Genomic DNA, 13273 nt, shown 5'->3' with positions numbered 1-13273 from the left:
TAGGTTATGCAATTTTATTCTCTGACAGTTAATACGATGATAAACGTATTGCATGAAAAGTGTAATATTAAGGGGTTGAAAAGCAAATATATAACATTTTAATCTAATATATTTATCTTATGTTCTTATACATTAAGTTTATTAAGCTAATAAATAATATAATTAAAGATCATGGTTATAATATACTATTTTAATTCATAATAATACTTCTGTGAAATGCTATATATATTTGTTGAAAAATAAGTAGATATGAGTTTACACCTATCCCACCTATATGAGTCTACCTATCTGATTAGATTCACTCTAACAAATGATATTTTATATCATTAATATGAGAATATTTTTCATTTTCTAAGTGATAGGTATAAAAAATTTTAAATATGTTAATTGAAATCTTAATGAAATTACATTTAAATATTTTGAGTTTATTCTGAAAAAAATAATATTTTCAAAACAAAATTTGAAAAATATCTAAGTTAAGTATTAATTATTTGTATTAATTCAATAATTATGCATAATAAATGTTTCCTATTTTTTATTGATTTAATTAATATTATGATGCTGTACAATTTTGTATTTCAAGACAATTATTTGCGATACAAGCATATATAGTTGCCAGCAAATTGATTTTGCAATTGTTGTTTTGCAAGTTTATTCGGCATTAGAACTAAGCAACTTTTCCAAGTGTTTTGGAAGCATATATTTTAAAATCATATTCGTTTATTTTTGATGTTTTAACTAATTATCATTAAAATATATATTCTTTTTTAAAAATAGTCATATTTCCGTTAGAAGGAAAACTACCGATTTCCCATTTCACTATAGGTGATAAATTTCTTAAATATTTGCACTTGAAAAAAATTGAATTAATTCTTAAAATATATATGATTTCTCCTTTCATTAAAAAACGTTGTGTTAAAAAATGTTTCATTAAAACACGTTTTGCTAGTTAAAGATTGTTTAAAATATAGTTACATTTTAAACGATTGATATCATAGATGTTGATTTTAAAGACAACAATATTTTAATTAACAGTCTATGACTACTGATATTGTTTAACAACTATTGAAATTTTTAATTTAATCTTTTTAAATGTTGCTTCTTCAAAAGCAAAACAAATCTGCATTTCTTTTGTTAATCACATTTTAGATTTTTACTTATGTATTAGTGACTCCTTTATTGAAAAAGTAATTGATAATGTAGATTTATAATATATTATTGTTAATGTAATTCTAAAAATTACTCTTGATGTTTTCACAATTTAAAAAATATTATGATAAATTAAGTTCTTATTGAAAAATCACTTATTTTGTTGTATTTTATATAAAAATCATAAATGACAGTATCAATGCAATGAAAATTACAAATAATATAAACAATAGAATGCATTAGAACTTAGTAAGCCGCTTAGGAACATCATTATATACCCCTTTTCCTTCTTAAACTTTTGCTTTTGGAAAATATGATACATGAAACTTTTTGAAGTTAATTTTTGTGGTGCAAATATTCGTGTTCAATTCTTTTATCAACAAAATACGAATAATGAGTTTTAATATACTTGAAATTGGAAAACAAATGCCTTAAGAAATTTGTTTACTTACGTTATTTTTATATTGTTACATTTCACTTAATTTGCTAAATTTTTATTGATGCATAATTTTTGCATAATTTATTTTTTACAAATGCATTATAAAGTAACTAATAAATTTGATTAGACTTTATTTTTTATTCAAAACCAAATACTTAAATTTGAGAAAACACTATTTTTAAAAATTTTGATAAGGATTGATAATGTTATTAATTAAATTACATTATTTTTGGCTTTTAAATATTATCTTTCATGAAATAAAACATACTAAGGATTCCTAAATTATAAATAGTTCTAGAAGAGCAGTCAAAACAGTATATTAAATGTTCATCTGCAAATAATATAGTTGTAAAGGTCGAATATACTTGAAACTGACAATAGTTTTTTTATTATTTAACCACTAAAAATTTCTAGATAGTTAGTTAATTAAGGGAAAACTGTATTTATTTTTTATTAAGATTTAACTTCTTTTATAAAATACGTAATTTAACAGATAACATTAGAATAAAAGTAGACTTAATGTTTTTATGATAAACTAAAGCATTTTTAGTATAGATAAAATAGAAATAGAGTAGTATACCTTAATATAAAATTTTAATTTAGTTTACTCTATAAGATTATTTGTCAATAACAAATTGCAATCTAACTATAGACTAAAATATTTTTTTACCTTGTTATGATTTATCATTTTTTAAAAATATAATTAAATATTTTATGTTTAATTTAAGTGTTTTTATTTTTTGAATACTTTAGATTTTTAAAAAGTTCAAAAATACATTGAAATGCAATTGGTTTTTCAAAATGTTTTTCATCTGAATTGAATCTCATTTTATTGCTTATCTCATTATGTTTTTTATTATTATTTTAAAACAACTTCAACTTCAAACTCTAACTTTCATATACCATACCCTGTACTACTAAGTTTGCCCTAATTTATTTTGCCTTAATTTATTTGTCTGTCTTTAATCTAGTATAAATTTTAAAGAAATGATTGCGTATTTATTATTTTTTAAAATTACAGTACTTAGTCAAGCGAAAGTTTAAAATATCAATAATGATTTGTTTAAAAGATTTGAAAAGATAAAAAATACTAAGACACCTTTCAGAGAACAGTTATTTTTTAAATATTTATGTTCACGTCTCTATTCGACCTCGCCTCTTTTCGGTTTTCCGTAATTATCTCCCATTACAATTGATTATGTACTGTAGATCTGAATCATTATATTACTACTCTTTTTAAATAACAATAGAAAATTGTTTATCTGGATTTCTGTATTCCAAATACTAATTTTTTTTTCGAACAAGCAAAGTCGATTCAATTTTTTAAAAATCAAACATTAAAGTTTAGCATATTTTTTTCTTTTTTGAATTTCTACAAAACTTCAACAGTACACAAGGCATACAAAATGAAAAAAATAGCTTTGTATTGCAGAGTTACAATGTAGAAGGTTCAGGATCAAGTTGTGTAAAAAGTACCGGCAGTCAGAGTGCCAGTACTTTTTACCGTAATTAGATCCGGATAATTTTTTTTTCAGTGTATTTTCAACCTATGGTTTTTTTGAGCTTTGAAATACTGTGTTAAAACTGTAGTTTTTAATTGAAAATGAAGAAAAGATTGCAAAAATATTGAAGCCTTTTTTGTCAAACCAATATTTAACGGTAAAATTATGTGCTAAAAATAACCCACTGGTATATGATCGGTTTATAATTAACTGAAACAAAATATAAATTTGTACATATTTTACGGTAAAAAGGAATTTTACGGATGATGCACCCATAGTACCAGTACCGTAACTTAATTCGAACTTTTTACAGAGTATTTAGAATTGATCATTTTTAAAATAATAAATTTTTAGTTATTTTTCTTGAATTTTAATTTTACTACTAAAAAAACGATTTAATAGTAGGTGAACTAGGTCGCATTGGAATTGCCCCCAAAAAATTCGAAACAATCACTCCATTGTTTCATCTATCTTTTCGTTGTTAATAATGTAGTTCAGTTTGACCATCGTGACATAAACTACGATGAATACGTTCTTACTGTTCTCATATCTGTTGAAAGAAAGAATTATGTGTGTAAAAAAAAGAAGAAAAAAAACATACAAGAATTGAGGAAAACTTTGTAAAGCTTGCAAAAGAATATCAATGAAGTCAAGTTTAGATATCAATAAAACCAGCTAACAAATCATAATTAAAAGCTGATTTAAACAGTGCTAAAAAATGAACCACCCTTAATAACTTTTGATCTAATGATCGGATCTTCACGTTCTAGGACTTTATTTTCATGGTCTGAGAGGGTAACCTGAAATATGCTAATCCATAAGACAAGACGGCATTTTAAGTTATAGACACAAAAACGTGATATCTCTGAATAAACATACCGTTTTTCATCGAATCCGGATTTCTGACACCCAAAATATAGGGGGTAACCGCAATCTGGGAAATATGGTCCCAATAGTTTGGTCAGAAAAGCGCTCCAAAGTTTGGACAACTTAATATTAATTTTACTTTTGGCGTATTTCGCTATATCTTGAGTGCTTTTTAAACGAATTGAAAAATTTTTGCACACAATTATGAAATTCTCTTATTCAAAGATAATTCCAAGCAAACAAGAACAGTTGGTAAATGTTTATTGTTTTTTATTATTTTAATTAATAATGGTGGGAAAAGTTTTGAATTGTAAGGTATAAAATTTTTTTAATCATTTTTAAAGAATATAGTTTTATATGGTAAAATACAAAATTTGAGAAAAAATGGTAGAATAGTTTCTGAGAAATTGAATTTTAAGTATCATATATTGTATTATATATTGTTTAAATATATTGCGACTAATTCACAGTGTAATTGATAAAACTTCGTTCAAATGTAACTACTTTTGAATCTGGTAACAGAGTTTTCAAAGGAACCAGTATAAAGTTATTTAACCTAATCATTCATTGATAGTTATATTAAAACTTAATAACTTTTATTAATTTTACCTCATATTAACTATATTTTACTAACTAAATCTTTATTTTTTTATTATTTTTAATTGATTTTTTTTAATGAAAAAAAAATGTATTTCTTCTTTTAAGTATTTAGTAGAGTTCTCTTTTGAAGAACTTTTCTTTTTTATCCGTAACTTATTATTTTAAACACTTTTTATATATAATTATAAACATTTTGTAAATTTGCATGCTAACAAGTTTTAACTAATACTCTTTTTATAATGTTCCTTATTAACACGTTGAATGCCACGCTAATTTTACATGGCTTGCCAGTCTGGCCAAAATGATTTTCTCAGTATGTATTGCATTAATTTCTTCAAACCATTTTAGTAACTTAAAGTAAAAAATTAAAAGCATTAAAAATTTACTCGAATTATGCGTTTTTAATAATCTTGGCTTCGCCAGTAACCGGTAGCACCCGTGACGCTACGAACAAACTCAGTGCCGGTCACCGGTGACCCCCATGGCATTCAACGTGTTAATACTCCTTTAACTATACTATACATTTGCTACATCTTTTAACTACAGTGTTAATTTACTCCTTACTGCTATTCAACGTTTACTTTTTCTTATTTTTCCCACTTACTACATTTTAAATGTGTTTTAACTTGCTCGCTTACTAGATTTTACTTGTAAATATTTGTCCAGATGTTACAAATGAAGATTTAATACATTTATAAATATGTATCACCAATAGGGATTTTCCCTTGCATTTTTACTAGATATTATTAGGGAAAAATTTTCCCTATCACTTACTAGCTTCAGGATTTTCTTTTAATTTATAAGCTTACTGAACTCCACTAATAGGTATTGCTAATTAGTTCTGTATTTCGTTCGAAGGAAGCTGACGAGGAGGATCGGAAAAAGGGGAAGAAGAGACCCGTTTCAGGGAGCGGAGGAAGCAGTGGTCCCCCTATAGAACGGTACAGCTCCTCCCCTCAGCTCCTTAGGAGAAGGAGCGCGGCCGGCAGCGGGGGAGGGGGTGGTGGAGGAGGAGAAAGATCCTCCGAGGAGTTTGAGAGGAGGTTTCTGAGGGTGCTGGACAGGGTGCATGAGACACTAGAAAGAAACGAAGCCAGAGATATGGAGAATGAGAATAAAGAAGCGGCTAAGGATGAGTGGAGAAGAGTAGCGCAGGTAAGGACAAAAACTCATCTCTTTTCAAAAAAGAATGAAACATTTTCTATTGGAGTAAGTTTTCGGGAGAGTTTACCAACTATAAAATGTCCTATTAAAGTACAGTTTGTAAATTAGTTTCGAGGCGTATTCATCCATTCTATTTTATCTTTGAGGAAAAATAGGTGGTATTTGTAGTCATTTTTTAAAATTCTTAAATGTCCGACGTTTATGCTCAATTTTCTCTTAAAACAATGAATAAATTGAACCTGTTCTACTAACTGATATTTTAAGCTAAACTACACCAATTTTACGTTAATGATAGATAAAATACAAAGTGCCATCAGCCATCCCGATTGCAATTGATGTTACTGTCTTTTAAGTTAAAATATGTTACTTCGTCACCGTAAACAATGTTACATAGAATAATTAATTACAAACGTGTTTTTCAAACCTACTTAAATTATTAATCCTAAACAATTTTAAAATATTAAAAATATTTTAAAAATAATAAGTTTAAATAATAATAATAAAAAACTTTGTATTGTTTTTTATATTTTATTTTTTAAAATTCTTTTTTTAGTTATATTACATAAATTTACGCATTAATATTAATATGCATTTATAAAGTGTCTATTCCAATAATTTGAAATTTTCTATCCAAATCGAAATATATAACGATCATAATATAATTTTAAGTAATATGTGTTTCTTATTTTTTTGAAAGAGTATTCCGAAGTTGGTTTTACATAGAATATGAACTGCAAATGTGAAGAAGACGAACTGTAGCCATGATAAAAACAATAGTATTTTCTTCTCCTTCAAAGATATGTCTAAATTGAGAAAGTGGACTCACGAATGAATGGTGCTGCCATCTATCTGTGAGATTCTGATCCAAGACGTATTGTCACACTTGCGGTGCTCTCTTGTTAAAAGAAAGGCGCAACTTCTTTTCTTAAATCTCAAAAAGTCAATGGTTGGAGAGTTAGCTTGTCCAAATGTCATTAGAAACAACAACAAAATGCTAACAATAATTTAAAAAAAAAAAACTAATGCTACCAATTCTCCTTTAGTAATTTTCCTGATATTATTGGCAATTTTTTTAAAAATATATTACGAGACTAATATTGAGCACAATTTACATTACCTAAGTATATTATGGTACAAACGAACGTAACCCTATTATTATTAGCGATTTTGTATTTTAAATCTTGCTCTTTTGATCCTTATATTTACAGGTAACAGATAGACTACTTTTAGTGCTGTTCTTGACTGGGGCAATGCTGGCTGCAGCGTTACTTTTCGCTTTTGCACCATTGTGAGCGAAAAACTAACTTTTTTTTGACAACTCATCATCATTCCGAAGACCGATAGAGGCAATTACAACTCAGCAACAGGAACAATGCCCCGTACTCTTATGTGTTCCACTGTTGACCAATCGCCCAAGAATAATTCAAACAGAACAAATATCTGGAATAGAATTAACGCAAACAATGGCGTTTCGCTACGACGCAAACAAAAGGGGGCGTGTGACACCAGTGGCGCAACAGCAAATATTACAACTGCCACAGCATAACCTTCCCTTCTGTAAACTCCCATACTGTTAGCATCATATATTTATAGAAATGTAGAGAATGCACGAAGACGGGTATTTCATCCAAGCATCGTGGAGAAAAAAAATATTAAGAAATTCTCAGAACTTTACACAAATTTTGGATGTCGTTTTACACTTTTTAGAACGCTTTCTACCAAGAAAAAAAAATACCTGAATGCATTTTTACTGAGCAAGATGTTCAATGTAATATAGTATGAAGTCGTCAAACATGAAATGTCCGGTTGCTGTTTGTAAATGCACTAAAATTAAGTAAAGTGCGTGTTAAAACGATTGTTTTGGCACGAAAAAAATAGGTGCTTCATTCTCAGGAAAGCTTTATTATACTTAATAACTATGAGTTATGTTTGATAGTGAATTACCAATAACAAAGAAAGAAATTTAAATTAAAAAGGTTTAAGTTATATCTGGTAAACAATTGCGGAAAAAAATGGTTTAAATGAAAGAATGCAAAGTTAGATTTGATAAAGAATTAATAAAAAAATAAATAAATAAAAAAAATAAATAAAAACGTTGACTGTTAGATTATAATAAAGTTAAAAAGAATGACAAAGTTTTGATTAAGAATTACAAAAAAAGTTAAGAATGGTTTTTCAGATATTTTAGCTTTTGAAATTTAAATTATACTTGTTAAAGATCTGTGGGGAAATAATGATTTAAAAGCGAAATTCTGACATTACATTTTTCTTGTTTTCAAACTATATTTAGTCAGAAATTGCGAAAAAAGTTAAATAACAAAAAGTTCTTAATTGCGAAAAATTAAGCTTTTTAGGACCAAATTAGTATCTAAGAGAAATTACAAAACTGTTTTCAATTAATAAAAATAAAGACATCAATGGTTGAATGAATAATGATTGAAAGTTATTAACTTTAAAAAACATTGTTCTAAACTTTTTCACTTGCTCTTAACTGTTTCTTAACTCGAAACTAATAACATATTTATTAATTTCGAGTCATTTAATTCCTATTTTTTTAAAAAAATATCTTATCTTCAAATAATTTAGCTTTTTACTCTAAATCATTTTAGTCATTATTTTCAAATAATTTAGTTTTTATTTCAGATAAATTACTTTTCACCACTAAAAATATCTTTAGTTTTTAACTTGAAATTTTATTCGGTACTGAACGATGATAACTAAATTAGTTAAAACTAAATTTTTTTTTACTTAAAATAGTTTAGGTCGCTTATTAAATTATATTTAATGAGATATAAATTATATATAAAGCAAAATTTGCAGAAAGAGCGAACATTACTTCTAACTTAAGATAACTACTCTTAATGTATAGGCAAACTTTCCACTTATATTTTATAATTTTTAAAAAAAATTAGATTGCATTTAATGTGGGAGTTTATTGAAAAGTTATTTATCTCAAAAACTTTTTGATTCATTTCGATTTTTAAGAAAAATAAATTAGAAAGTAGAAGAGAAGATAACAAAAGATTTTTGTAAACAACAATCAATAAACGGTGCATTTATTAAACAGCCTATTATCAGTTTAATATCCATTTAATGTATCGCTTTTGTTTACAATATAAAAGAGCTGCTTCTTTTGATATTTTGAAAACAAAATCATGCGAGTGTTAAAAATTCATTTTTGTTTCAACTAGATGCATTCAATTATGTTGTTTTATAGAACAAGTTAAGGATATTTCAAGTTTAGCGACTTTGATAATAAGAGTAAAATGCGATGCCTAAACTGTGAACAATCTTCACTAGATCTTGGCTGTACTTTTATTTTCTGTTGGGTTCTTTCAGTTAGAAGTGTCAAGATTAAGTGTTGATTGTTTCAGCGCCAACTTGTGGTTCAATCCTAAAGATAAGGGAGCTAATTACATAATCGAGCTCTAACTGCCAAAGATGACATTTTTTAAGTTCAATTCTGCATTCTCATCACGAGTGTGAAAATTTGCTTCATGCTTGGCTCAATATATATACAAATCGCTTCTTAAACTAGAGAGCTCTATCATATATAAAAAAAAAATAAGTAGGAAATATATTTTCTTACTAAAAAACACATTTTTATCACTAATCATATAAAGAATCATTATTCAAAGCAGCACAAAACGATCCTGTTTTGCCTCAGAAATATTTCATCACTTTCTAATTTTAGTTTAACTTTCGTCTCAGAAAGTTATTTATTTATTACTAATTGTGAAAATAGAGTTTTATTCAACCATTATAATTTTTTTTTAAAATGCCAGAAAAAGGTTGTAAATGCTTGTGACGTTTGGCTTTTGGGATGAATGCTTAAGACGGTTGGTTATTCGTCTGAAAGGAATGTAATTCATCAAAAAAAAAAAAAAAAAAAAAAAAAAAAACTAAGACGAATTATTCTGCATACCTGCCCAGTTAAGAAATATAATATAGTCCTTACAACATTTTTCTTCAACCTGCTCTGAGCTAATAATTTGCTGAAATTAAAATAAGTTGTTAAAGAAATCTTTAAAAAAAATGTGTCTCTATCTATTGACAAAAACAAAAGGCTGTCAAAACAATCCTTAAAAGAATAATCTTAGTCATAAAAATAACAATTTTAAAATATACTTGCAATTGAAATAAAAAAATTCTCAAAAACTTTCCAGAAATATGCTACCGAGATAATATAGTTCTATGAACATGCTGCTTAAACACTTCTTTAGGACGAACAGAAATTATGTTACCTTTTTGGTACGTTGAACATTTTAAAAGCTTAATTAATTATGAAGTTTTAATTTTCTTATTATTGCGTTGACATTTATTAGCAAAAGAAAAATAAAATAAAAAACTAATACATCAGCGTATAATATTGTGTGATATATGAGCATATAATATAATATAAAAAATATATTATTGTTAAGTTTCGTATTGTTTTACGATTGCATCACAGAAACATTTTTGAAACTACCAAATATTATATTAGGTTTTAGGATATATTTCTGACTCATATATGGGATATATTTCTGTGCTGTGTGTGTAATTATGAAAAATTATGTATTATAAAATATATCCATAATTTATTCGAAGTTATTCTTACCATTCTATAGAAAACTAAATGAAACGAAGAGGCTTATTCTTAAACGATAAAAATATTTCAAGATATTTAAACGGTATTTATTCATGAGTTAAAACTCACTGTAGTTTTTAAAAAATTGACAAATTTTATGGTAGGACCAAAAAAAAAAGGATAGATTAGTAGTTTCGCTGATGCTAAATGCCACTTGTACAAAAAAAAGCATCAATTTCCTATATGATATCGATTTACTATCGATTTTCCTATTGTTGATTCAAACTGTTTATGTATGTTGCAAATGTTTTGAATGGTGAGCTTTTATGAAATGAAAGTTCTAGCAATGCACCCGATGGATATAATGTCAAATTAAAATAGATAAAAGTCTGTCACTTATGCCATTGACATGATGCTTTTTCTGGTAAATTTATTATTTTAACTACCATTGAAAGATTAAGTTACAATAGCTAACTTTTAAAATGTTTGGCGAAAAATAACTTTAAATCAAACCAATGTCAAATCAAAAACAGGAACTAGTTATCATGCTAACACTAATTATAAAGTTTTATTTCCCTATATGTTGAAATTGGGCCGGGATAGCCTGGTCGGTAGGGCGCTGGGCCCCTATCCAAGAGGTCGTGGGTTCGATCCTCGCCGGCCGAAGACTCCCCGTGTAGTAAATGGTGACTGATGCACGTTAAATCTGTCGAGTCTCAAAGTCCTCCATGTTTCCACAACAAATCAATACCTCTGGGGGTACTGATCCAGGAGTTTCCTTGTCTTCTGGATTGGTTCAAAATTACAAGGCTACGGAGTTGAACGTAAGTAGTCGTAAACCCATGAAATTGGGTCGGCTGTTCAACGACGGTTATAAAATAAAATATATGTTGAAATTTCGTGGGTTTGATCCCCATCGGTCGAAGACACCCTGTGTAGTAAATGGTGACTGATGCACGTTAAATCTTTCGAGTCGCAATGTCCTCCATGTTCCCATAACAAATCAATACCTCTGGGGGTACTGATCCAGGAGTTCCTTGTCTCCTGGAATGGTTCAAAATCACATGGATACGGAGTTGAACATTAAAAGTCGTAAACCAAAAATTGGGTCGGCTGTTCAACGACGGATAAAATAAAATAATATATATGTTGAAATTTTGACATTTCTTGCATTTATCTACAGATAATTAATAATTATTTAGGTAAAGCGAGTAGAGAATGTGATAGGAGTAAGGCGGTTATGCTTTTAAGCCTTCTTAAACTTCAATTCACAGAAAAAGAAATTGGAAGTAAGGCAGTTTTATGATAAGTCATATTTTTAAAATGTCTAGAACAGTTTCCGAGATGAAAGACACCACGATTTCCATCTGAACATTAAGACGTTTCTGTGTATATTGTGCTGCCATCTAGCAAGAATTTCAAGAACTCATAAAGTACCTATTTGAAAAAAATATTAAAGAACAGTTTGAGGTAAATTATTTACCAGATTCAGCATCAAGTCGTTTTTAACAGGATTGTGAATTACATCAGAAATGTGTACTGCAAGCTGCCTAGGCAGATAATAGCCAATCAATTAGAAATTTGTTTCCCGATTTTTTATTGCTTCATGAATAGCACTACAACTATTAAAAATAAGTTTTTTTTTCTATCTTATTTGTTCACTTTAAGAAAATGCATAATATTGTCAAGACTTTCTGTCAGTTAATGCCAGTGCCAAATTTTTTATCACCAGCTCATCTATTTAAATACATTTCGTGGTAAACTCGAAATATACTTCAATCAATAAAGTTTGAGCTTAAAAGTATATATGCAACAGTTTTCCTGGAGGTAAATTATTTGAATAGATGTCACCTAATCACTTCATTGCTGTATACAGTTACTTACGTTATCATTGTATTTAAGTTCATTAGATTTGTTGTTGATTCATTTATTTAGATTTTTGTGTACCATTTCGATTATTAATACATTCATGCTTTCATTTTTATTTATATCATACGTACTTAATAATGTAGTACTTACTTAATTTATTTATTTACGTTTAGTCGTTTTTTATGCATCAAAAACCGTGAAACCTCATATTATATTTGATTTATTTATTTACTATTAATTTGGAAGCATAATTTTTATCCTCCTCGCATTGAAGCCTTATTTATGTTTCAAAATATTTCTTTGCAATATTTTTTACCTTAGTAAAAAATTTTCAAAAATTCGACTTACTTACCAATTGATAACTTTTCAGTAATCAGTTTTCAAACCTTGCGTATAGGGTATAAAAATTCATCTTTGTAATGACCTTTGTTGAAATGTTCCAAGTACTCATGGAATCGACAGTTTCGACAGTAATTAAAGATGAGTGCAATATCGGCAGTGTTCTAACATTAATTTCTAACTTATTTAAAGAACAATTGGACATGCACTAAATATTTTTTGGATGCTTTTTTATCCCTATCACGTTTTCGAAACGTTAATCGCATGTTTAGTTTGCCATATAAAAAAATTGTTCATTTACAAAAAAAGAAAAGGAAAAAAAAATACTGGAATATTCTATTAAAACATAAATGTGGCTTCTTATGTTGTGCGGAACTTGTTACATTAATTTAAATTTGCTAATGAAATCAATATTGGAATACACCTGCAATTTAGCAAACAAGTACAAAAATTTTTACTTTAGTTCAGGTTTAAGATATCATAAATTTAATTAATATAAAATTTTGCTATCTCTATAAATAGCAATAAAAAATTTTCTATTTTTATTATTTATCACTGTTAATACAAACAAACAATGTGAAACAGGTTAATAACTTTGTTATTATGTATTTTTAAAGTTAACAAACTGTGTATCAAGTTTTGTTTCGTGACATGCTTGCTGGACTATATAGGAAACAATTATGCACTGTTTTAGTGTTTTTTCATAAATGAACTTGAAATCAATTAGCAATAATAATAAGTTTCTTTATTATAATTATAAATATATATTTTTTGTTC

At 27.3% G+C, this 13273-nt stretch overlaps 1 protein-coding gene across 1 annotated transcript in view; it reads left to right on the top strand.

Annotated features, from left to right (window-relative positions):
• The window catches only part of LOC107448921 (neuronal acetylcholine receptor subunit alpha-10), a 222155-nt gene extending 214472 nt beyond the window's left edge, over positions 1–7683 (top strand). The window contains exons 10-11 of the mRNA XM_016064298.4: positions 5416–5712; positions 6930–7683. Of these exons, the coding sequence (XP_015919784.1) occupies positions 5416–5712; positions 6930–7013 (381 nt within the window). The 3' untranslated portion in view covers positions 7014–7683. The remainder of the gene's footprint in view (positions 1–5415; positions 5713–6929) is intronic.
• Positions 7684–13273: the final 5590 nt, after the last annotated feature.

This window comes from Parasteatoda tepidariorum, chromosome 4, assembly GCF_982258835.1.
Source record: "Parasteatoda tepidariorum strain Cologne lab strain chromosome 4, Ptep-v5.0, whole genome shotgun sequence".
Taxonomy (NCBI): domain Eukaryota; kingdom Metazoa; phylum Arthropoda; class Arachnida; order Araneae; family Theridiidae; genus Parasteatoda; species Parasteatoda tepidariorum.
Note: the sequence above shows the minus strand (reverse complement) of the source record. Positions and strands in the feature narration are given on the sequence as shown.